Genomic DNA, 25,902 nt, shown 5'->3' with positions numbered 1-25,902 from the left:
CGGAGGGGAATCCCAAACACCGGACACGGAGCAACCTGAAGTCCAGTGGACATTGGAGATGATATGTGGAAACAACATTAATGTTTATTCAGCATTTCGTGCAAAGAATATAGAAATGACAAGGGGAGGAGTTGGAGCGAAATTGCTACTGCAGTTGATAAACCCAGTAACTTTTCAGCTGTTCTTCGTTAACGTGACATAAATAGGTTATAATGATTTTCATTCAGTCAGGACTGACACTATCCACATGCAATGCAGGTAGATTGCAGTAAAGCATTGATTAATGCCTGCTTTTAAAATCAGTTAACTGCATCTCGTTAGTATAGTGGTGAGTATCCCCGCCTGTCACGCGGGAGACCGGGGTTCGATTCCCCGACGAGGAGTGAAGTTTGTTTCAGGTCCCTCTTGAAAATGTGATCTAGATCTCAACGAGGTTTACCTGATTAAATAAAGGAAATTGTAGCATTAGTCTGTGCCCATTGTTGGACATCACACGCAGGACCGAACCCGATCGAACCATTATATCTGGGATTTCTGTCGGCTCATGTGTGGTCTCTCAGGTTTTGAAAATGGGCCGACAATCGGCCAACAACTCTAAGATTGTGTAGTGTGCACTGGGCTTTACACTAAGGAAATGAGGAAGGGAGAGGTCAGTGGAGTTGAGCCTTTTTTCACTCAGTGTCATCAACGGAAAGAGAAAAAGGGCGGAAGAGACGATAATGCCGATAACTAAAATGAGGTTGATAGTTTTAATTTATCGTACGATTAATTGATTTATCGTTTATCACGCGACAGGCCTAGCAATATGTAAATATAACAACTGTGTAAGTGTGTAGAGATAGAATATATGTGGGCATGTTTCAGCTTGAATACTGTAGTGGTTGTAATTCATTAAACTATTATTATGTTTACTTAATGTAATAAAGAATTGAGTCCTTTTGAACAACTAGTGTTAATTATAGTTTATGCTCTCATCAAGTTTTACTCCTTAAATATACAAGATCAAACCCAAGTTATGTTGGGTTGAACTCACAAAATAGATCTGTTTCTATCCACGGAGGTCTTGAAGAATTGTAAATGATTTATTGTTTTTCAAAAACCCTAAACATTAAGGCACCCATTAAGTTTTTTTTTTTTTTTTCAAAGGAAATGTTCACATTTAGTTGTCTAATATTTTTAAATTTATCTGTGGAAAAGATGGTAATTAAATTACAGGAAACATCAATTAACCAAGTGAATAAAAGATAGTAACAAAAATAGGTTTCATTGAGCATCCATCTGCCACCCCAACTGGAGGGTTTAAAAAGCCAGAATAAACACAACATACATGTCTCTGATCAGACTGATTGCCTTTTTTTCTTAGGTAATGCTAGCAGTAGCTTTATTGGTGGCTTCATCTTAGAGAGAATAACACAAGATATTAAGTTGAATAAAAGTTATTAAATGACTAAGCATGAATCCAACAGCAATAGTTTAACTTGCTGAAATCCCTGGAACAGACATACACACAAAAAAATAAATCAGGTAGATTATTTTCATATTTCTCCAGTAATCCTCACAATCACTAGCAGCTGCTGAAGTACTTGAAAATTCAGTAAATGTTCTGTACAGGTACGGCAGTTGAGATACAAATAACATCTTTCCTAAGCAGTGGCATTATTCTCAAAATCGAAGGTGAGCTGTGTGAAAGAGGGGAGCACAAAACTACACACCAGAGATGGATTGATGGGACTCCTTTGGAGAGTGGTCATCATGAGGACAGAGCACAACATGACTTGTCTGCACCAAAGCGCCTTGCAGAGAGGCTTTTTATGTGTCTGTCATCTGCAGACAAGACTCAAGACAATAGTCTTGACTGTTTGTAGTTGGCACCCCAGGATATTCTGCCCCTGTCAGATGTTGTCACCACTGAGTCTGGAACTTTTAGAGTGATTTTTGTCAATAGCTGTTAGTCCACGTCAAGATCTATTTAGACTTGAATGGCTTTTACTGACTGCTACTACTCAGCCTGTCAGTGATGTTACTACAGTACTCTGTTTTTATACCAACTACAACACTTTTAAATTTCACATGTTTAATAACACTTCTAATTGTGTAGTGTCAGAAGTTAATGTTGCAGCCTTAGCACAAAATAGTATATATTCACTTTCTGATTTTCTCTAGTTCATTACTCCGACTTTATGAATCAAAATATTATGCAGTGCCTTGCAAGTGTGTTTGCATACCTTTTTTCATTTTAATTACTTTGCTACACAAACTTTATTGTAACCTATATGATAGGCCAACATAAATTATTGTCTGAGTTGGAATGTATTTGGTTTTAGAGCTGCTCAATGTATCAATTTGCAGTTGTCGTCAATATTAATGTCTGCAGCATTAAAATGGAATTGTTTTTGATGGGAAATTGTATATCAATTACCAGGCACTCAAAATCTCCGTGCTTGTAAAATATTTGGTCTGTTGGAAGGAATCATATTTTACCGCTAATAGAGCTACAAGTCTTTTGGTTTTTGTCTCTACAAATGTTGCATATCTAGAGATTGAAGGTTTTCACCATTCTTTTAAGCAAAAATAATTCAAACTGCATCAGAAAAAAAATCACTTATCAACTCTTGCCCTAGAGTTTTTATTTTTATTTTTTTTTTAGGGTTTTTGAGGCTCTAGTGGCCTTCATTCATTGTCAGGACAATAAGAAGGACAGAGAGGGAAGGGAAATACATACTGTGAATCAAACCTATCAAGTCAACTGTGTTGAGGACTGTAGCGTCTGTATGTAGTGCACCTGCTCAACCTCGGAGCCATGTGGCGCCCCATGCCCTAGATTTGTAATTGGATTAAATTATACACCTTGACTGTATCACTCTAAAACACAACTATCATTTGGTGCCATTGTTGCTCTGGGCGTATTTTTATGGCTGTTGCCTATAGGAAATTGAACCTTTACCCCAATCTCACGCCCTTTGCTCCCTCTGGACTTTTTCCAGAATTCCCCTGAATTTAGCTGAGTCTAGCTGCTCATCCACTTCAACCTGATTCCCTGTTCCTGCTGAAGAAAACCATCCCCACAGCATGATGCTGTAAGCTACATAAGCTACATCTCTCCTGATAGCGGTGATGTGTTAAGGGAAGTTTGTGCAACCGTGTTTTGCAGGTTGGCCAATAAGTTTCCATTTGGTCTCACCTGACCATAGCACCTTCCACTTGTTAGCTGGGACTTCTTATGACTTTCCTTTCGCAGTGGCTGACTTTAGGCCACTCTTCAAAAAAGCCAGATTTGTTTACTGCAGAATGTCAAAAGACTATCCCTCTTGAGTTGTACATCTCTGCAGTTCCTTAAATATACCTCTTGGCTGGTTCTCTGATTAAAACTCTCCTTACTTGGCCTGACAGTTTGGTCTACAGCCATGACTTAGTAGATTTGCAGTTGTGCCATATTGTTTTTCTTTTTGGAAAGATGGATTCAATGCTCACAGTTCTTTGTAAGCTCTTCAAGGCTTGGGATACAACCTAATCCAGCTAGAAACTTCACAACTTTACCCCCAAACTGTCTGGTTGTTTCCTCAGTCCTTTTGAGGCTGTCCATTCCTGAATCTTCTCTAACAAACGTTTGAGGCCGTCACTGAACTCCTAGACACCTAGTGAAAGGAATGGGTTATACTGGAGTTTACTTGAGGATAGCTGAGTAAAGAGGCCTAAAACATCTTTCACCTTTTTAGTTGTAAAATTGTTTAAAGAATGTGTCATTTTCCTTCCTCTTCATAATTGTGTACTACTTTGTGTTGGTCAATATAAAATACATTGATTTAAGTGGTTATAATTTGTCAAAACTTGACAATCTCAGTTGTTTCACATGTAATTATGGCCAAAAAAATGTTATGTTCTGTTTGTCTCAGTCCTTACCAGAAACCCACATCCCCAGCTACGCTGGCAGCCTTCATCTAAAGAAGTCTCTGGTACCGGCGCTGTACAGAGTCATCCAGGACCCCAACAACGAGGTGAACCATACACACTCTCCCACACGCCCTCACACACACGCAATCCTTGTTTTTTTAGCTCTCTGTGCTTCTTGTGACTCACCTTTTGATGTCTGGGTTGGTACTGAAAAACAGACTGACACACAGCAGTTTCTGCAGGATAAACACTGAAGCACAAGCATGTGCTGTTCTTGTCAGTATGATTAAAGTGCAGGATGGCGATGGCTGCAGCTTCACCTGCGAGATAGTACACAGTGTTCCCAGTATACTGTACACACACACACAGTGAAAAATCAAACTAGAACATCTGCTGCATGTTTTAGTTCAAAATAAGATCCTTGGTAACGCCTCCGTATGTCAATTTTACAACATCACAAGCCTGCACATTAAAACTAGCTTTTTGCCCAGTTGAAGACGTCACACTTCGTTTTGAAGCAAAAGTCAGAGGTATTCAGTGAGGCAGGACTTGTTTCCTTTCTCTGCTTGCATTCCCCTTTTATTTCACGGTCAAATTTAAGAGTCAAACGTCCAGGGATCTAAATTCCATTAATGCTGTCAGTCCCTCTGCAAAATCCCATTAATGATGAAATGCCAGATCCAGGGCAGTCTGTCTGAGTGTTGGTGGGCAGGAAAGGAAAGATTGCGACGTGTTTTCTGCTGATGCCATGGAGAGCCAAACAGTTGCCAAGTTCATTAATGAGTTGCTGCTTATTTCTCTGTCACACACAGTGCAGCTAACACACACACACACGCACTCAGAGCTGCACTGGATGGACACTTATTCCACTGACCCTTGGACAGTGTAAACACAAAGCCACAGTGGACTCCCCTGAGAATACATGCGTCCAGTGTTTAGTTGCAATCCTGCTCCACCCTCTGATCCCAAAAGCCCCTCAAAGTCCTTACGCCTCTAATATCAAGGTCAAGATCCAATTTATTCATGGGGTCAGTGAAAGCATGATGTAATGATGCAGCTTATATAATTGTCTCAATTCTTTTTGTCCCCTGTTAATGCTTTTTTTGTACAGTGTCTGTACAAAAATTATATATAATTTTCTATGTAACTCACCTTGAAGTAATCAAATAAATAATGTGAATACTCAGGTTTCTTTATATAAGATCACCGTAGGGTTGTACCGATTGCAGCTTTCTGGCCAATTGTCGATTACACAAAATTAAGAAAATATTTTATGTAATCTTTGTGCTTTTTGCAGATCTCATATTAAAGCCTGTCTAACAGTAGAAAAGTGATACATACATTTATTGTAAACTTCTACTTCAAATAAACTGAGAAATCTGAAAATTTGAGCTTTTATAGGTATTGAATTTTAACAGAACTGAAGATACAGGTCCATTTTAAAGGACTTGAAAACTGCTTAGCTAAGGTGTGTGTGTGTGTGTTTTTTTCTCTTTTAACCACCTGCTTTCTAGCTGCTGGAACCTGTGTGCCACCAGCTGTTTGAGCTGTACCGGAGCTCTGAAGACCGCCTGCGACGTTTCACCCTGCAGTTCCTGCCTGAACTCGTGTGGGTTTATCTGCGCATCACTGCCAGCAGGGATCGCCAGAGCAATGGCTGCATTGAGGCCCTCCTCTTGGGTATCTACAACCTGGTGGGTGTCAGTCCAAATGCATTTGATATATTTTTAGCTAACCTTAGCATTTTAGCTAATTTCAGCTTATAAACTGTTGATTGCATACTACATGGAGTTCTAGAGGTCATCATGCTAGAGATAGCCCTAATGCTAATGATAGCATTTTAGCTAAATTCAGCATTTTAGCTAATTTTTATTATTAATGCTTAACTTGACATACTGAATTTGCTAAGTCAATGTTAGTTAATATTATAGTAATAGCCTAAATACTATCGAAATCGCTTTAGCTAACCTTAGCATTGACTTTATGTTACTGGAGGTTAACATCTAATGACACTAATATCCCACATGCTACAGACATTTTTACTTATTCTGGACATTTTCATGACATGCATCAGACACAGAGACATTCCATCTGCTGTTCTAAGCTCCTTAAACTTTGATGCTCAAACTTGAGACCCACAGTACCTAACTAAACATAAGAACCCCCTTGCAGGCCCCTTTAAAATTTCTTCAGAAATGTTCTATTTTATGTTAAACCTTCTGCACTCTGGACAGTGAAGCCAGAAATGTATTTTTCACCTTTGAGTTGGAGTTATCTAGCACAATTTTACAAAAAGAGACTTCACAAAGACAAACTTGAAATATATTTTTAGATCTTTTTCTTCATGGAAAATGGCAGATTTATTGGAAATGATAAGCTTCACATTCAAGGTGACCTGCAAAGAAAACACTGGTTGACGGATTGGCCTGAAGGGGATTGCATCACCAGGAAACACCCTTGAGGAAATGTGCAAAGAGCAAGAGATACTGAAAGACATAGCTCCATGTCAGCCAGCGCTGCTAAGGGGCATATTCATGAATAATTTATTCCTCTGTGTCTGTACCTCTCAACACACACACACACGCAGACATGCAGCACATGCTCACAGATGTGTCTCCATTGACGGGCGAGTCGTGATAAACAGCTTTGCTCTCAGCAGTTCTGCCAGAGATAAACTGGTAGCCAGTGAAGGACAGAACAAGCAACCCACAGTCCAGTCAAGGACAACTTGAGGGCATGTTGAAATAATAATGACTGCTTTATTCCACAGCAGTAATGAGGAGGAACATAAACAAACTTCGTTTCAGTAGGGAAGTGATGAGAAACAGCTGCTACAATAAAACTTAACTAACACTTAGATAATATAGATATTTCAGATGTTCTTTAGCAAGACTTTTGCAGAGGTAGATAAGCACGGTAATAAGCTAACTGTTTCTACAAGGCTCAGCGGTATATTAGTATGAATTAACTTTATTTGTTTTGCTGGGATTGTCTGTGGTTGAGATAATGAGCCATAACATTACAAAATTATGCCATTTTGAGGGAAACTTTGGGTTATGCAACACATTTAACAGTGTGAAATCAAACTCCAGCAGACAAAATGCTGGTCGATATTTGATTTGTTCTAGTTCATAGCATGATAACTTTACATGTTAACTTTACATAGTTAACTCCTGGTGATGTAGGACCGTTAACTATTGTTATATGTTAACTATATTTTAGAGTTGTCACAATTTTTTTTTTTCTTTTAATCACTGAACTCATTTTTCAATTAGTCTAAACTACTAATTTTTCTTTAAAATATACAATTTCTTTTTATTTTCTTCATTTTTTTTTACATCCAATGAAAACAAGTTTAGTATTATTTATGAGTCTTTCTGCTTTGAATTGGAATCATTTTGATGATTTCTCTTGCATCTGCATTTAATTTAATTTAAAGAGATTATGACAACTCAAGCTTCCTGGATTTTTTCTGTTTCATTTTTTTACAGGAAATTGTTGACAAAGATGGAAACAGCAAACTTCTTTCCTTCACAATCCCATCTCTGTCGAAACCATCTATATATCATGAGGTAGGACTCTGACTCATTCCTGTTCCGTCCATATTTGGAATCACCTTTCCTATATTGGTGTTATGTTTTCTTTACTGGGTCAATTACCAACTTTTTTGTCACTTGTTCTTTCTTACCTCCATTTTGCACACTTGTACTTAAACCATCACATATCAATGTCTTATTTGTAGTTTTCATAAACTATGGATATAAATATGCATATTTTACTGTATACATTACTGTATACAACAGTAATGGCAACTATTTATTAAGATAACTGGTCTATCGATGGATTTAAGAGTTTTACAACAACATTTCTGACTAGACGATTAAAAAAACATTCTATGATGAATTGACAGATGACTGGAACAAAATGTCTGGCTGCAGAAAGCTTTATGTAGTAAACTAGTTCAAGCTAGGATCTAGTTACCAAATGGCCAAGGTGTGAAATGAACAGTACATGTTCCCTTTCACTGCATTTTTTCTTCTCTCTTCCTGTCCTCACTATATCTTGGAGATTTAGCAAGGTTGTGGATTGGATTGGAAACATGCCACTTTTCTGAATGTCCCAATGCTTTTAATATCCTGACCTTGACAGCTCTAGTTTCGGTAATATTATATATTTCTTCATATTTTTCATATCTTTGTTTAAGAATAAAGCGTGTTTGTTAATTACTTTAGAAGAGAGAAGATATTTTTGTCAGCTTTATTAACTGAACTGGCTGATTGATTCTGTTTTTAATCTATCTGGGTCTTTCAGTCAATGAGTGTTTCAGCTGACAGGTCAGAGAAATTCAATAACACAAACCTTTACAGAACATGTTGTAGCCTAGCTTTCTGTCTTTTTTGTCATCTTAAGGAGACTGTTTTCCACACAATGTGAATCTGAGTGTGTACGTGTGGGGGTTGGGGGTGTGTGTGTGTGTGTGTGAGTATGAGTATGATTACGTGTGCATCTTGCGCACCACAGATAATTTATTGCTGTAATTACAAGCTTCAGAAACTCCTCCCTCCATGCCAAGAGAATGAAGACACAATCGAGGAGTGAGGAAACAGATCAGGCATCTGTTTGAATCACAACAATCCTCCCTGATTATAATGCCGGTCTGAATGTCATGTGTCCTGATTCCAAGGACGCCATTAGCATGTTACTCATCTGTCCTCTTTTGCTTTTTTCGTACAGAATCACAAGTAAGTTAGTGTAACTTCTGCTCTGCATAACTGCAATATGAAGTAGTTTACACATTTTTATTTGGACCTACTTTTAGATTCCACACAGTCATCATGTGCATTTCTTTCTCTTTCTGTTTTACTCATGAAGCAAGTAATGCTGATGGGGGTTTTTTTCCCCTCGGTACACTGCACAGAACAATATAAGTAGATTGTCTGCAGCAGGTCAGATCTATACATGTATGGCTTGTAAATGAGGACAGTAAGAGGAAATAATCCCACAAGAGATTGTAAGCCATCCAAGTGATGCATCCTGCCTCACTACCTCTATCATTTACTAATGACTCCAAAAACTGTCCTAAATATTTAATCGAAAGTGTCTTAGCCTCATTAAAGCACTGCCCTGCATCAGTGAAGCTGGATGGTAGCAGGAAGATGAGTTCAATCTTTCATGAAGGAATTTATAGAGGGAACAAAATTGTAAACAAATGTTTTTGGTGTAAGAGATGCACAGTCAGCACTCTCACTAAAATTAAGACTGTAGATATATTAATGTCACTTAATGATGCAGTAAAAGTGTTTACTTGAAATATTTTCCCCAGCAGTAAGAGTTCCTTCTTTAAACACTGTAAACATTTAGATTTATATGAATTTCACCTGTACTCTCCTGCTTCACTTTAATTTTTCAGTTCTTGATTAATACTGTGTCATAAAGTGCAGTAAGGAGGGAGAATTAGGCTATTAAGTAACTGCAGGAGCACAATTACCTGTAGGCTGCGATATAATAGAAATTACTTTTTTTTCTGTTTAGCCTTCTAGCCTGGGGTCCATGGCTCTGACTGAGGGAGCGCTGTGTCAGCATGACCTGATCAGAGTGGTTTACAGTGGCCTCCATCCTCAGAGAGAAACCTTCACTGCACAGAACAGGTGGGAAACCCAATGAAGCAGCTTCTAACACCAGGACAACTACATCTTCTGAATGTTAATTTGGCTGTTTGTTTTTGTTTTCATGATGAATATATTTATTGTATTAAACCATGATTTTTGCATTGAGATTTTAAATTTGTTTTTAGATTGAAAAATGTTAAAGCAGAGAGTGTGTTACACAATGTCATTTATTTAACATAAGTAACATTTAATAAGGCTATTAAATGTTTATTTATATTAAATATAATATCAATTAGGATTTTTTGTAATTATTTGTCATAAATAATAATATACTTTTTTTACTCTTAAGCTTAACTTATTTTATTTTATGTTTTACTCTCTTTTATCTTTGCTCACTTTATTCTATTTTAGATTAGCTTATGATAGCTAAGAAGAATATGTTTGCTTTGCTAATTGCATGTATATGGCTTTAGCTTGTTTGTTAGCATTGTTTTTCTTTGCTCAGATTAGTTTATGTAGTTTAGGTATATGGCTTAGTTTTACTCGTTTTATTTAGGCTTAGCTTAGTTTAGCATTGGCTATCTTATCCAAAAAAAAAAATCATAACTTTTGATTTTTAATTTAGCTCCATTGGTTTAACTTTGTTTAGATTGTTTTCTCAGAACAACTGACAAAGGTCGACTGTTCAGATGTTCAATGAAACATCTGTGAAATGAGTTTTAGTATTAAAGAGAGAAACTGACAATAACGCAGAAGGTACAGACTCTGAATTGTTGGAGTGTTGTTCTCTGGTTGTCTTAAACAAACATGTTGCATTAACAAATAGTGTCCAGTTTCAGATGTGAATATCAGTAATTTTAAAATCTTTGCGTACTTTATTTGATCAAATATTGCTCTATAAAAAACACCTCGTAAGGTGAACAGATCATAAGTCTGGATGCTCATTCAGCCTCTTTTAGCTGCACTCAGTAAGTCTAAGAGCTTTTTTGGCCATCACACGCTTTCTGCTGCAGTGAATGAATAATGATCTCAATGAAATATACCCGTCATCCTGCCAAACAAAGGGTTCTCTGCTGCCCTGAATAGAGCACATATGGGTCTGTAACTGTTCTAAGTGGCACACATATGCAAATATGACCATGAGAAAGCAGTTCAAATAAGACTGGCTGGCCAGAGCGTTGTGACTGCAATGACCATAGTGTGACGGACATAATCAATATATTTCATCTTGGCCTGACCTCTTGGCTAATTTAATTATCCATTTGTTTGAGTGGGTCTGAATTAATGTTTATGAGAAGAAGGTGCAGAGCTCTGTTCCTTCATTCAGTCTTAATGCCTTCCTGCATATCCATCCATCTATCCATTTTCTAACACCCTTGTCCTTAGTGGGGTGAGGAGGGGTGCTGGTGCCTATCTCCAGCGAACGTTTCGGGCAAGAGGCGAGGTACACTCTGGATAGATCGCCACTCTGTTGCAGGCCTTCCTGCATACTCCTTGCCTATTTCTTTCTGTAAAGGACAATAATTAGAAGTTTATGATCTCACTTTGACTTAATGTATTTCATTATTAGGTCTCAGTAACATGGTTGTCACCTCATAACCCTTGAAAAGTCTTTGCAGCCTCTGGAGATATTAAAAGTAAAGTGGCAGCTTTCAAAGGAGCTTTACACAATTCTTAATTCTTTACAAGTGTTGCGCAGCTTTATTGTCAGCATCCTTGTTTGCACACATACTTGACCTTTACAATGCCACAGCACTCCTGCTGCATATTTTCCTATCATTGTTACCAAACGTTGCAACAATTAACCTACAGATGCAGCTTCTGTTTAAATTGTTTTTCTTTCTTATTGTAGTTTTTGAAACCGTGTTTCCAGAAATGATACTCTGGCTGATAATTAACAAACTACCAAAGTATCAGTTTGTTAAGTGTACAATTTAAGGGCTCATTAAGTTTATTACTTCTGATTCTGCATACTAAAATAATTTTTATGTTATATTTAAATAAACATATTTTTTAGGCCTTTATCTGTTGTTTTTTGCAGGTTTGAGGTCTTGTGTTTCCTTATGCTCTGCTACAACTCTGCTGTGGTCTACATGCCCCTTTCCTCCTATCAGGCTGTCTGCAGGATGAGCTCACGGTGAGAAAAACATCTGGAAATCATGCTGCTCTTGTTATTTCTGCACCCAATTATTAACCATCTTCCTTCCTTTATAATTTTAATTACTTTTTTACTTGAAGTTAGGATTATTCTCCTTTTCATTGAAATAATTCACTTTCCTCTGTTTCTAGCTGTGCTCACGGTTGGATAAAGTACAACTTTATTCAAGCTGAGCTGATCAGCTGACACGGTTGCCTTACATAAAAAACAGGCCCTTAGGAGTCATTTAGATCCATATGAACATATATAATATATGCACTATATAATGTTTAGTGGTGTCCCTGTATTCTTCCACCACAGCGTCAGAACATTTCAGACTATGAGTCTCAGCCTGCTGTGACTGAACTCCGTTTAAACAGATGGCAAACTGTGACTGTGAAGACTTTGGAGAACAATGCTCTCAGTATTTGAGTTCTCCCAGTGCAGACTCGGTAGCTAGCCTTCTCCAGACTCCACACATAAAAACTGGTTAAAAAATTAGCTGTTTCCTCACATGTCTCATCTTAGCTTCCTACAGCTGTTAGAGAAATTCAGTGAAATCTGGAAAAACATGTCTTTAGTTTATTCACCATCTGACATCAATTCCCTCCCCAGGGTGTGTGTGTGTGGCTTCCCTCGACAACAACAAAAGCTCTGGACAGAACCTTGCAACCGTGTCCTGCTGGACCCTGAGTTCATGGTGCAGATGCTCACTGCCGTTTACCACGCTATGTATGTATCTTTACAGTTTTTGGGGTTTTTTGCACATTTTTCAGAAAAAATTGCAAGCAATTGCACATGTTTATGCATCAAATGGTTCAACAAATTATGTTTTGACAGCAATATTATAGAAAATCTAGTTTTGATCACAAACTGAAAGTCAGGTTTTTTTTTCTTAGTGTTGAATCAGTCCTGATACAGATACCTGGCTTTTTACATATCAGATTCAGCAGCTTTTTTCCCCACATTTATTTATTTGGTGGTGAGCAAATACAGTCCAATGTTTTTCATTCATAAGCAAGCATAAAAGTGTGAATATTTCAAATTTGAAATATCTTTCAAATTTTGATCACACTTTCCAAAAACATTAAAATAAAATGACAAAATATGAATTTACATTCATTCTTGGCGACTTCCAGCCATCTACTGCAAAACTGACTGACAAAAAGAGAAAGTTTTCCAAATACATTAATTATTATTATACATTTACTAGTTTAAAGGATATAAAACAAACTACTTGTGTCATTTATTCTAACTGTTCTTCTCCTCTGTGAGACACCCCTCATCAGTGCAGCCTTGATTTCATTTAGCTGTTAAAATCTCACTGGCTGTCTACGAAGAACAGACGCTTCCTGCTGTGCAAACCGATTACAGTGGTCATAAATTCACAGAGCAGGTGAGCTTTTCCCCTCCGGCCACAGCTGTTTAAAAGCTGATTACAGCTCCTGGATGAGATGACGGGCAGTTCCTGGAAACGTAACCCTTGATATGTTACGGGCCGGATCTTAGGGAACACTGGGGGAAAACTGTGAGGCTGCACACCAGAAATCAGAAGATCAAAGCAGTCAGTACCACTGAAAGTAAAACAAATAGGATTTTATTCATGTATGTGTGAATGAGTGCTTCTCCATGCCGAGGCTCACCTCTGCCGTCCTGCATGGACGGCAGATAAATCTGAATCTATTGAATCCACACACAGAGGGACCTTGGCACACAGCGAGGGCGCTGTAGGATTTAGGTTAATATGTTTGCTAATGCGCTGCAACAGTAATGCCATATGAGAGGAGAATGAAAGATCCGCAGGGATATCGGATCACCAGCGTTTTAAAATAAAAGGAACAAGCATTTATTTCGTATCAGATTGAATTTGTATTCTGGCACCTTTTCAGCTGTGACTACATCAGAGGGTCTGTTCCTACCTTCCCATTCATCCCAGTTCGTTTGATCTCCAGTGCAAAGGGAGCTCCTCAAGCATTTATTCCCTGCATTGTGATTTGGATCAAAGAGTTCAGCCGCTGTTGACCGTTTTGATTTTTTTCCCCCCCGTGTGGTGTGCATATGTTTTATAAAATAATTACAAAACATTTTTAGTTTGTTGTAGCTTTTTATTTCATTTCATTTCTTAATTGTAAAATTATTATTTTCTCCAAAACCACTGACAGCTTTTCAATCATGAAACAATTTCTTAAAGATTTTATTTAGCACAGCCATGTTAACAGGAAAACCATGACTTCCTGTGTTCTTCTAATAATTCAGTTGCATCTCAGACTGTAACTGGGTTCATATTCTGAATCAGTAGATGACTAATAATAGTTCAGAGGATGTGAGACAGACATTAAAGTGAACATGTGAGAGTCTACTGTTTCCTCTAGCAGATTTACTGCAAAATTCAGAACAAATGTTTGTTGATGTTTTTAATGTGCAGATACAATGGAGAGTGGGAGATGGGGCGAGAAGCTCTGGAGGACATTGTCTACAGGGCCCAGCTGGAGCTTTATTCCCAGCCTCTCCTGGTGAGTCTGTTCAATAAACTTTATTCCCCCAAAAGACTTTAGAACACATTCAGTTCTGTCAAATCCATTCTGGTTCCATTCTGGTCCAGATTCAATCAAATCAGTCCAATTTATTCCAATTAATGTTATTGTCAGATTCAGATTTCATTAAAATCCAGTGTAATTCTGTTAATCTTTTAATGCCAGTTGGTAAAAAGTTAACAGCCCTTGAATCAAGTCAACTTTGCAGCAATTCCTCAATCTGAACACACATGTGGAAAAGAAATCTGAAGATGTATCAGGCTAAATATGAGCGACCAGCTAGAGATTGAGAGGACAGTAAGTCGTAACAAAGAAAACCCAGAATTAATGGGTTACAAGTATTTTCTAGAGGGAGGCTGGAGTGAAAAGTAAAAGATAACATTAGGTTCATAAAAGACATGGACACAGAAATGCTTTTTATGGAACGTCTAAAAAGCGCAAAGTTAGTAGAGGCAATAGCTAAATCAATTAGTTTATTTGGGAAAATTATACAGATAAACATAGTATCACCGGGTCAGGACTATTTTCTATAAAAAAAAACTGAACCTACAGAGGTAATGGCAGCAACGGCATTATCTTGAAAGAGAAAGCTAAACACAATCACTTTCTGTGAGGAAAAACACAGCAAAACCCCCTTCTAAGAAGGAGACGCAGGAAAAATAAAATATTTTTATATTCCACGTTTTAGTGATGCTAACTTTGTCTGTCCACCTCAGCTGGGGAACGCCATGAAAAACTCTCTGCCAGAAAGCGCTCCTGAAGCTCCGCGGGGACGTAAGGTGCTTCAGGTGGAGGTGACCCCCACCATCAGCCGTATATCTATCTCGGCAATCACTACAGCTTCCATACGGCGCCACCGCTGGAAGAGAGAGGGTAAGACTAAAGCCTTGGGAGATTGAGGAAATCCTAAACACTGTGAAGCTGCATAGCAGGAGAAACGTCAGTACTCAGCAGAGCAGACCTACAGTAGCTTTAAAGGGAGCACATTCAGTCACGATGAAAATGTGAGCTTACAGTATTTCACTTTTTTCTGATCTACGGAAGGCCGCACAGGGGATCTGTTTGGTGAGAAATGACTTCTCTGGTGTTTTCCTCATCAGAGAGAAGAAAATCTATTTCCTTTGTGAACTGGCCACAACATTAGAATCATTTTAATGGTGTTCTGTGTAATTATTGTTGTAGTTGTGCTCATAGTACAGACCAAAAGTTTGGACACACCTTCTAATTCAATGGGTATATTTATTTTCATGACTATTTATAAGGCAAGAAATCCCACTTATTAACCTGACAGGGCACACCTGTGAAGTGAAAACCATTTCAGGTGACTACCTCTTGAAGCTCATCAAGAAAATGCAGTAATCATAGCAAAAGGTTGCTACTTTGAAGAAACTAGAATATAAGGGGTATTTTCTGTTGTTTTACACTTTTTTGTTTGTTATTTATAGTTTTGATGCCTTCAGTGTGAATCTACAATGTCAATAGTCATGAAAATAAAGGAAACTCATTGAATTAAAAGGTGTGTCCAAACTTTTGGTCTGTACTGTAGTCTGTGTTGAAGTGCCTGTGCCACTCATTGCTCCCTATTGCTTTTTTTCTGTTTTTTCTTTGCTTATTGTGTCTTGTCAGTCAAGAGCATTTTGTTCTTTCTATCACCAGTAAAATTATTAACATTTTGTGGATTTAAGACAGTCAACAAAATGGTGCCTGTGTATCCAGGCCACTAGTGGGAGGTTAATGAATTGTTTACAAAAACAACAACAAAAAAAGAAAACCTTTACTTCATCTGTGCCCAGGATGGGGCCCGCCTGAACTGAAGGTTGCTGCTAATAAAGACCCACATCTCCTCATCTGTGTTGTTGACTCCCAGATTGTTTTGACTACTCAAGCGATGCAGAGTTGAGCCTCACCATCAGTCCTCCTAGCCTCGTCCAGCTCCACCACCGCCACCTCCACGACCCCCCCAGGGAACCTACAGCTAAAGAGGATAGAGGAGGGCGGCATCACAGCCACCACAGCAGCAGCATCATTCCCCCCATCACACTCGAGGGTAGGGGACGGGGGCGGCCACTCTTAGGATAGAGGGTCTCTGGAAGAGGTGGCCCCTGTGATCGTCATCCTAATCCTCCACCTTCTCCTACTACTACTACTACCCCTCCTCAGCTCTAGGCGGTTAACTTTGCCGCTCCTGTCGTTGCTGCCTCCTCACTTCCCCAGAGTAAACTAACTCATCCGACAGTCAGCAAACCTTCTACTACCAGACCGTCACTACTTCGGCTGCATTTACCTGTGGAAGAGTTGCCTATTCTGGGGTTGAAGGAAGTGTTGTAGCTGGCCGTTCTGCATGGGCCCATCATTATGTCGTACTTTTTCCTCATCATTCCTTCAACTTCAGACTGCTCCCCTTGTCACTCACTGAGCCTGCAGCTTCCCCAGGGATCTCTGTGTTTGATAATTGGTCCTGTTAGTAAATGCTTTCTGCTGTTTTATGAGAAAACCAGAGGTGTTTTTAAATACTGGCACCCAGACCTTGACATCTTGTCTGTACTGCACCTTACTGCGACTGAAAACACCAAATGCATCGACATTCAGGCCAGCATCAGCCATCTGCTGCCTCTGTTCCTCAGCTCAGTGAGTGAGAAAGAGCTCTGCATGCACACGCCTCAGCAAGCTTCAGTAATTTCAGCTAAAACATTAAGCCATTACATCTCTGACTTAAAATAAAATGATGTTGTCTAATATTTGAAAAAAAAAACAAAAAAAAACAAAGACATATGCTGGCAGGACCGTACGGCAGCATTTTGTCTTATCGTGTGTGTTTCCGTCTTCTTCCATGATCTTTCTAAAACCTTGAAGTCTGATCAGGGTTTAGATCATTTACTTGCTCATGGTCAGTGTTTGTGTCAGCGCCATCTAGTGTTCTTCCAGTGATCTTTCACTGAACTCAGTGCAGCTGTGAAAAAAAAGTCCTGTAAAGCATTTCATTGTTTGGGAATCTGATGAAACAATCTATATGAATCTGGTCACAGTCTGTGTGTAATCACTGGACATTTGCTTGCAGAAATCCACCTAAATATGCACTCTTTACTTTGGGACTGCATTGCTTCTATGTGGGAATCAATTCTAGATTTTGCACGTTTGCATTCACTTTGTTCCACATTTTGTCATTTGTATTTTGATCTTCAGTCCTGCTTACAGACAGAAACTGGTTTTCTGTCCAGTTTCTGGACAGAAACTGTCCAGAAACTGGACATTTATTGTCTAAAATGTATATTTGGTTTCCTTCTTCTGTTGTTGAAAAGATGCACTCCTAAACTCCTAGATGAAGGTGGGCTTTTTTTAATCAGATTTTAATTAAAATTGATATAAAACACTCCTAGTTACAGTTTTCTGCGAAAGTATTTACACCCCTCAACCTTTTTCACATTTTGACTGATTATAAATACCAACTTAAGTTTAGTATATTTTCATTTAATGTGCTAGACCAACACAAACTAGGACATAATAGTGAAGTAGGTTGAAAAAGCTGGATTGTTTTCACATGTTTTTACTAATAAAGTGCCGCCCCCCTAATAAATATACATTTCAGCTAATTGTCATTAGACTTTACCTAATTAGTAAATGTAGTGACAGAGTTTCAGTGAAATGTTTTAAGATCACAGCATATGGATGTGTTAGAATGGCCCAGTCAAAGTCCAGACCCAAAAATCAAGATGAAACTTGACCATTGATGTTCATTAATGCTCTCCATCCTGACTGAATAAGTGTGAGCTGTTCTGCAAAGAAGAATTAGCAAAATGTCTAAAGTTTCCACTCGTTAAATATTTTTATTTGTGAAACGATTAATAATTATTTACTTTAGGATAATCATTTTTCTTCCTGAGTTGCTCCATCACACAAAAACTCAATAAAAAAAGATATACAGTCAGTTTAATTAAATGTGAAAAAGCGCAAGGGGTATGAATTTTTTTTAGCAGTCTAATGTGGGTAGTAAACTAAAAATCATTAGTCAGATTTTCCTTGAAAGAACCGTGAAGAAATGTGCTAATTATTTCATGACATCGTACGTTAAAAAATAAATACCTCAGATTGTGAGTTGAACCATGAGACATAACCATCTTGATATCTGCAGCAAACTGCTGTAATAGGGTGAAAATAGGTGCAGATTTTTTTTTTTTCCAGTCTTCATGTGGCGTAGAACTCCAGAACCTTTTTCTCCAGGTTTTTACTGGCCTGTGGCGATTCCTCTGTTAGCTTGGTGGGCCGTCGGCTATGACTGGAGGCTTTTTGTGTTCGGCTCTTTTCGGCGTTCTCCATGCCGACTGGCTCAGCTCGGTTAATTCTGCGCTGCAGAAGGAACTAAGGATGGGGCATGCGTCTTCTCCTCATGTTATGTGCATGCCAATCCAGACCTTTTTCTTCTCAGCTTTCCGTTTCTTTTTTGGTGCTGTCTGTGGTTCCCCTGTTGTGCTTGTTCCAGCGATGCATGATGGAAAGAGAGACAGCCAGTCTTTTCTGTTTGACCGGCTGCACCCTGCATAATGTATTGCCAATAATCTGCTTGGTTTTCTAACCCAGTTTATTTGTTTGTTTGTTTGTTTCCTTTTCAGCTTTCATTGAAGGGTCGTAAATGGATTATTCATAATTTGCTTTTTAAATGTTCTCATGTCGATATCGGTTATGTATTATCAGTTTATTTGGTAAAAAGTAAAAACAAACTCATGATCTGAGTTCAAACATACTGTTGCAGTAAAGCAGTGTTAGTCCTGTAACTATGACACTAAAGTTTGCATATTTTGGAGTGTATCACTTCAGAGAGATGTAAAATGGGAAGAAAAAGATGAAGGATGCTTTGAAAAACTTTACTTGCTTAAATATTTCAAACTCAGAAGTTTTAACTCATGTAAAGTATATACTTATACATTTAAGACGAGTAGTTAAGAGCAGGGGCATGTTTACTGCAGTGTGACTTCTTCAAAAGAAAAAAAAGGTCAGTATTTTATAAACTGGGGAGATCATCTTATGTTTTGTTTTATTAATGTTTTATAATGTTTTATTAAGCCGCTAGATATTTTGTGCCCATTTTGTCATACTTTAGACCCCAGCTATGCACATTGCCAGGTTCACTGTTGTTTTTTATAGCAGACAAGACTTTTTTCCTTCTCATTCTGAATAAATATAAGCACTTAAAAGGCCACTATATTGAAGTAATGTGAATCTGAACATCCAGCTTTCGCCTGTAAAAACCAAGAGCACTTGCACTAGAAAAGTAAAACTAGTTTTACAACTGTTGGTAACTTGTTGTTGCAAATTTCACAACAAATTTGGACCTCTGGTGTGTCTGTTTTGTGCAGAAAAAATATTTGCAGAATCGTTCAATATTACAGAGTACAGATGATGAAGTTTGAAAATTATTTGTAATTCTTTTCCCCAACTTCTGCAGTACAATTTGTTGTACTCTGTTCTGCCTTCCAGTTATCTGTTGCAGGTATTACTCTCTCCTTCAGACTGACTTCATATTCAACACCTCATTGAAATTAGGAAATTAGGTCTTCAGTCAGTAACGGTGTCCACAACAAAGAGTGTTGTTGTCAGCACAAATGTTAGAAATGAAAAAAAAAGATTTTAAGATTTTTGAGTTTCAGATGGAAAAACTTGGAATTTCTTGTTGTGCACTCAGTTGTCCATCTTAACGTTACTTTGAAGATCACTAAATCTGCCCCTGCTCAAACAAGTTTCACTTTCTATAACATTCTTTGCAGTTCACCAGCCTGCATTAAGGTTGTTCAAGCCAGCAAACCTTTCTTGTTTTAGTGTAAAATAAAGTGACAGTAGCAGTAGTTTTCTACTTGATAAAAATAACATTAAAAAAATGATTCATAGCTTTAAAGTTAAAGTTTCGTTGGATTTCTCTCACATTCCTCTTTTCTCTCACTTGGCTGTTACCTTCAGATGCTGACGGCATGAGCGGTGGGGAGGATTCCTTCAACATCAACGATCCGGATGAAGGTTTCTCCTCTGGGGCTTCCAACAGCAGCCAGCCCAGCGGCACCAAGAGCGGCGGTGTGGGGCCGAGGGGCGGCAGCCTGAACAGCAGCAGTAGCAGCATCAAGAAAGCCATCACAGCTCGCCTGTCCAGGGACAAGGAGAAGGAGAAGGAGCGAGAGAGGGAGAGGGAGGCAGAGAAACAGGCGGAAAAGTGTGTGGATCAGCAGGCCACGCCGCCGAGGCCCCGCCAAAGGCAGCAGTCCCCCCCAGGCAGCATTAAGCTGGACGCCATCCACCTGAGCCCCATTAAGAAGCACCTGAGCTTCCCTGCAGGGCACCTCCTGGTGCGGACTGGCAGCACCTCCTCCAGCAAATCCTTCGACTGCATGAACCTGAACTTGAATGGACGCGAGAATGAGCTAGAGGAGGCGGCAGGCGGCTTTGACAAGGAAACGGGGCCTTTACTGGGGGGCTCCCACCGCCACTCCACTGTCAGCCTGCAGGAGGAACACCTAAACCGGCCGGAGGAGGCCCAGGCCCTCCTGTCCCCTGGAGCTCCTCTTACTAAGCAGTCGCGTTCTCCCAGCTTCAACATGCAGATCATATCACAGGTCTAATGTCAGCGCAGGGAACCACAGAAACACACACACATACGCAAATATTTATTCAGTTTCCAACACGACCACTCTACTATGGCAACCTGGTCAGTTTCTGTGTTTATGAGGTGGGATAAAAAGATCTCCAGATCTCTGGAGCTTTGTCTCTACTCCTGCGGCATCTTTTAAGGTTTGACCTGCAGTCACAGCTGATTAGATTCTAATAAAACACCAAACATGTTGACGAATTCCCCATCGCTGTAGCTACAGTCCCTCCAAACAAGCTGAGCATTCCACACACAAACTCTCCCAATAGGGAGGAAATAACAAGAGGAAGGATTTCCGATGTAAAGTCTCATAACATTTCAGATTATTTGATTTTCTGACTGAATCAGTCAAGCCAATCAGCAATAACATGTCGCTCATGTGGAGAAAAGTGGGAATTATTCCAGTTTTTCGCCCCCCTTTCATTCCCGGGCTCTTGTGCAATCATTCTTGCTGATCTCAGTCATGAAAAGTTTGATGAATCTTGTTCTTTTTTTTATAATCAGTTTAAACAAACTTTTGAGATTGTTCTCAAACCAAACTGGAATGTGGTTTAAAAGTTTTGAATTGTCTCCAGTTTTTAACTGGACAAGTCTAAAGAAATCATTCCTGTGCAGCTACACAAACAGAGACTTTAGTCTTGTGGCTTTGATTTTTCAATCTGAAGCTGATTCTTGCAGGTTTGTGTGCGACTCTAAAGGCAATGACTGTATCTTTGTCGTTGGTTTCATCCGAGTAGCTCCTGTTTTTCCGTGTTTGTTGAAAGTTGTGGCTTCCTGTGCTGGTTATTTGCTGCCCTCTGGAGGCTCGTAGCAGTCACTGCGTTTCATTGTCGTCACCATCGTTGTCTTGTTTTTGTTCTACCTCATTGTGTGCTGAAATACACACCTGCCAGTCAGATTTATTCACTGAAGCTGATCTGACCACAATAGTTTCCCATTTCAACTCTAGATGTAATCATGTGGATTTGTGACTGAATATCTCGTCTTTCTGTTCCACTTCAGCTGCAGTGCAGGCCACAGTTAGACTTCAGGTGTTTCCGTGGATCAAGCAGCTTAGTTTATTTTAATTAATTGTTTTTCTCTTTTATGTAGTTGTTTTAAGTGCAATTGTTTTTCTGATCCTTGTGCATGGAGTTCTTCTCTGCTGTGAAATGCCTGCATCTGCGCACAGAGCTTTTCTAGCCTTGTGTAGTGCTTCCTGCCCAGGCGGAGGGATGTTTTTTTTTTTTTTGTTTGATTTTACCTGCCGTGCTTGTTTCTGCATGTGTAGTGCCCTGTAAAGCACAACTGCTTCAGATGCACGAAGCAGCCCAGCGAGCCAAACCCGAATCTTATCCTCGTCTTAGCCAGATGTGCCATTACGCATCCTCTCCTAAGGGATTTATATTGGTGTCGTTGCTGCCCAGGTGTCTTACTGAAAATGCCTGATTGTTTTTCTGTTTACTGGTCTTATTTTAAAGGCGAGGTTCAGAGACTTGGCTCTGTGTGCCCTTAGATGCAGCTTCACCTTTTGCTTGTTAGGGTTTTATTATTGTTATTATTATTTTAGAAGTAACCCACAGGGCCTTGCAAAGGTATTTTTACCCCTCGAACCTTTTCATATTTCTTCACAAAGATCAGTGTCTTTTAATAAGATTTTATTCAATGAAATACTAAAGTAGTGTACAATTGTGATCTGGAAGGAAAATATTGCAGAGTTGTAACAGTCACATGCATATCTATATTGGATCAATACTCACTGTGTTTGTGCATTCTTTGTGCATCTAGGGAATGATAAGTAAGAGCATCTGTGATGAGCCTCTGATTTTAATTAGTCTGGACTTTGACTAGGCTGCACATCTTCACCCCAGTCTATTTGTCATTTCCAGCCTCTAGCAGTTCTTCTTTCAGTAATTCCCTGTATTGAGCTGCGTTCATCTTGTCAACTCTTCCCAGCTTCCGTCAGCGTGATTGGAACTGTATTTTGAGGGTGATGTGCTCACCCTAAGTTTTATGTAAAATTTTTCACTACACATAATATTTTGCAAATCAGCGGAAAAACAAATCAGTTTTCATCTCATCTGACCAGTGCAGAAAGCTGTTAGAAAGCTGCTAATATGACTTATTTATGACTTTCTACAAGTAGATTTCTGAAATACAGGACTAATAGTTGATGACAGATTCTCCCACCTGAGCTGTGGATCTCTGTAGCTCCTCCAAAGTTATAATGGCCCTTTTCACTGCTCTCTTCTCCTAAAAACCCTGTGTTTTCATACGGAGATTAGATTACTCACAGTTTAACAGCTTTTTACTTGTAACCAAATTAGTTTTATTTTTCTTCCAGGTCGCAGTTATGAGCTACTTTGAGTTGGTTTGTCACATAAAATGGTTTAAAATATGAAAAAGCTCAAGGAGTTTGACCGCTTCTGCGTGGAACTGTATGTCTGCTGTTAGCATATTACGTAGATGGAAGCTGTCACGCAGCTTGAGGACTGACTGGTTATTGTATATAAATCTCTCACATCGACGCTCCTGGTGTGCTTGAAGCCCTCACAGCTGCTCGTCCTGGTGTGCATTCCCCATAGAGAGCCTCTGCTCTCCACCTGCGTGAGTAAGCTGTCATCCCCGTGACTTGTGACCCGGGTCCCCATTCTCGCTGTATTTTCGCCGTGAGTCCAGTGGCGCCTCTTTTGCTGTGTTTAATGCCGGTGATGTGTTCGCGTCTTTAACGAGTGCTGAGGTTACCCGCAGTCATGCTGGGGCTGTGTGTGTTGACTTAGAGTAACCAATATCCCTCAGTGTGTGGTGTTATTTGCATGTGATCAGGGTGGAAAATGAACACCAGCTCGGGACTGTCAATAAGGCCCATAAGCTCCGATAAAGGTCCAGGTGCATTTCCAATAAAACCTCCTTTCTGTGTTGAATAAAACTCACTAGTTTATTGGTCAGTTGCTGTTGCTGGATGAGAAAGTTCATTTTCCTTCCTGCATGTGGTAACTGTGGGCTTTGTGTTCATACAGTTTAATGCACTTTAACCCATCCACCTCTCTGAAGATAGTTATAGATGTGTAATGTGTGTATACACTCAGTGCAGGGTCTTAGTCTCTTGAAAGTAGTACTTCTATGGGATTCCTCATCTATCACAAGGCTATTTTTGTTGAAGACTAAAGGGTACAGCTATTTATTATATTTTTTTGTTTCTAAACCAAAAAAAAAAAATCTAAAAAATGACAGTTGTGAGGTTTGGACGGTCTCAGGAGTTTCTAAGGTAAATAAAAAGAAAGAAAGAAAAGCCACAATTATTTAAAAAAAAGAAAAATAGCAGCACCAAAATTTCTGTTCTTGACGTCAGAATTGATTCTATGCAACATTTTTCCCGCTTTTCCTTATTTTTTAAGTTATATTTTTGTTGTACAGGATCTTGCTGATCTGTACCCTGTGAGCAAAGAACCTCTCGAGGTCCATCCCTGCAGAGAGAAGGCCGCAGCCGGACGGTTTTGGGTTTTGTGGGGCGCCTTCCTGTCAGCCTGCTGCTCTGTGGCTCGGGTCGGTGTATAAAATGATTAGCGATGATGAATCGTATCCAAATGCTTCCGTGGAAGCTGCTGGATAACACTGTAGTAATTATGATGTACAAATGGAGAGAAAAAAAAGACTTATTTTAAAAATCTTGTAAATACAAAATGTATAAAGGTAAAAGCAAGATAAATATAAAAAATAAGTCTGAGATGTAGACAGAGAATAATCTGTATATTGTTGAATAAATATTGTGCCGTAAACAAAATGTGTGTGTGCTTTCTGTGTGTCAAAAGTAAAACAATGCGTGTGTGTCTCAGGTTTTAACTCATGTAAGTTATGCTTTACTGACATGAGTTGCGTACCTTGGACCCACACACAATATTTACAATGACTCCTTCTCTGCTTGACGAAAATACATTATCCTTTGCATTTATTAGCACCACTGGTGTAGATGTGTTAAAAGCTATAAAATATAGACACATTTTAATAGATTAATGTATTTCAATAATTCAGCTTAAGCAGTGAAGCTCATTAGATTTATTACACAAAGATTTGAGGTGTTTACTTCTGTTATGACGATTTAAGGTGTATAGCTCATAAAGTTTTGAGAAGTTTTTCCACAAGACCAGTTAAAAAGACTTTTTTGATAATTTCTTTTTAAAAATAAATATAAATGTTTACCCATAGCTACAGCAGGGATCTTCGTTTTTCTGCCTTGGACTCCCAAACTGATTTAGAGACAGCGCAATTTGCAATTGCAAATATTTTTAGTCTAAAAAAGCTAATAGGGTTATAGGAACATTGGAAGAAAGGTTGTTGATGATGATTTTGCTCTTTTGAACTATTTAAAAACGATGTGCTCCATATCATCAAACCTACTGGAGTCCTACTTTTATGCTCTTAAGAAATGAGCAATCTTCCAAGAGAAGTGACTGAAACACTGTGATGTGGCTGCTATTTTATTGTATTAATTATATTTTATTAATGAGGCTGATATTTAGATGTATTCTCTTACCTAAAATCTTAAATTTTGTGATTTTGACAAATATTTTTACAACTCAACCAAATCAGCAACTGTTAGCATTCTTCCTCCCTCTTTGGTTTGTTGAATTCTTAGACGCACAGTGGGTTAAAAAGCAAGTATACTCCTTGGAAGTTCTCTCATCTTTAATTTGGAATGCCACTTGGGATCCAATTTCCCAAATATACAAGCATAGGCAAGTCTGCATTTGACAAAGGAGATTTAATGTGAGAGGCCTGAAGCACTTCTGAGGAAAGTATCATAAGTTTCTGAGGAAACACTCATGAAAAGAGTTCGTTGGAAGTAAGCATACTGATTTGTAAACGTGCACCCACATGCATAGCTCATCTATTATTTAATGAGTGAGTAAGTGAACCCAACAAGAGAAAGGTTTTTTGAGTGTATTTTACAGATTCAAAACATTTTTGTGGTATCTGTAACACGGTAATGCAGCGTTTTGTGTTTTGAAGATTTAAAAAAATCAGTAAACTCCACAGGTTGTGATTTGATTTTCATTGATTATCAATGTCGAGACCTCTTATTGTTATTTAAAAGCAGAATGTACAGTTTTCAATGTACGTTTT

The 25,902-nt window shown here is 38.8% G+C and overlaps 1 protein-coding gene across 4 annotated transcripts in view; it reads left to right on the top strand.

The window, feature by feature from the left end:
- The window catches only part of LOC114147947 (protein FAM126B), a 51,288-nt gene extending 26,726 nt beyond the window's left edge, over positions 1-24,562 (top strand). For 3 of the 4 annotated variants that reach the window (XM_028022769.1, XM_028022768.1, XM_028022770.1), the window contains 10 exons: positions 3,894-3,995; positions 5,406-5,585; positions 7,383-7,463; positions 9,424-9,539; positions 11,542-11,637; positions 12,253-12,369; positions 14,063-14,150; positions 14,888-15,044; positions 16,039-16,218; positions 20,121-24,562. In XM_028022769.1, coding sequence (XP_027878570.1) covers positions 3,894-3,995; positions 5,406-5,585; positions 7,383-7,463; positions 9,424-9,539; positions 11,542-11,637; positions 12,253-12,369; positions 14,063-14,150; positions 14,888-15,044; positions 16,039-16,218; positions 20,121-20,773 — 1,770 coding nt within the window. In that variant the 3' untranslated portion in view covers positions 20,774-24,562. The remainder of the gene's footprint in view (positions 1-3,893; positions 3,996-5,405; positions 5,586-7,382; positions 7,464-9,423; positions 9,540-11,541; positions 11,638-12,252; positions 12,370-14,062; positions 14,151-14,887; positions 15,045-16,038; positions 16,219-20,120) is intronic. The other variant, XM_028022772.1, reaches the window with a different exon arrangement.
- The last annotated feature ends 1,340 nt before the right edge of the window (positions 24,563-25,902 follow it).

This window comes from Xiphophorus couchianus, chromosome 7 (genome assembly GCF_001444195.1).
Source record: "Xiphophorus couchianus chromosome 7, X_couchianus-1.0, whole genome shotgun sequence".
NCBI classification, from domain to species: domain Eukaryota; kingdom Metazoa; phylum Chordata; class Actinopteri; order Cyprinodontiformes; family Poeciliidae; genus Xiphophorus; species Xiphophorus couchianus.
Note: the sequence above shows the minus strand (reverse complement) of the source record. Positions and strands in the feature narration are given on the sequence as shown.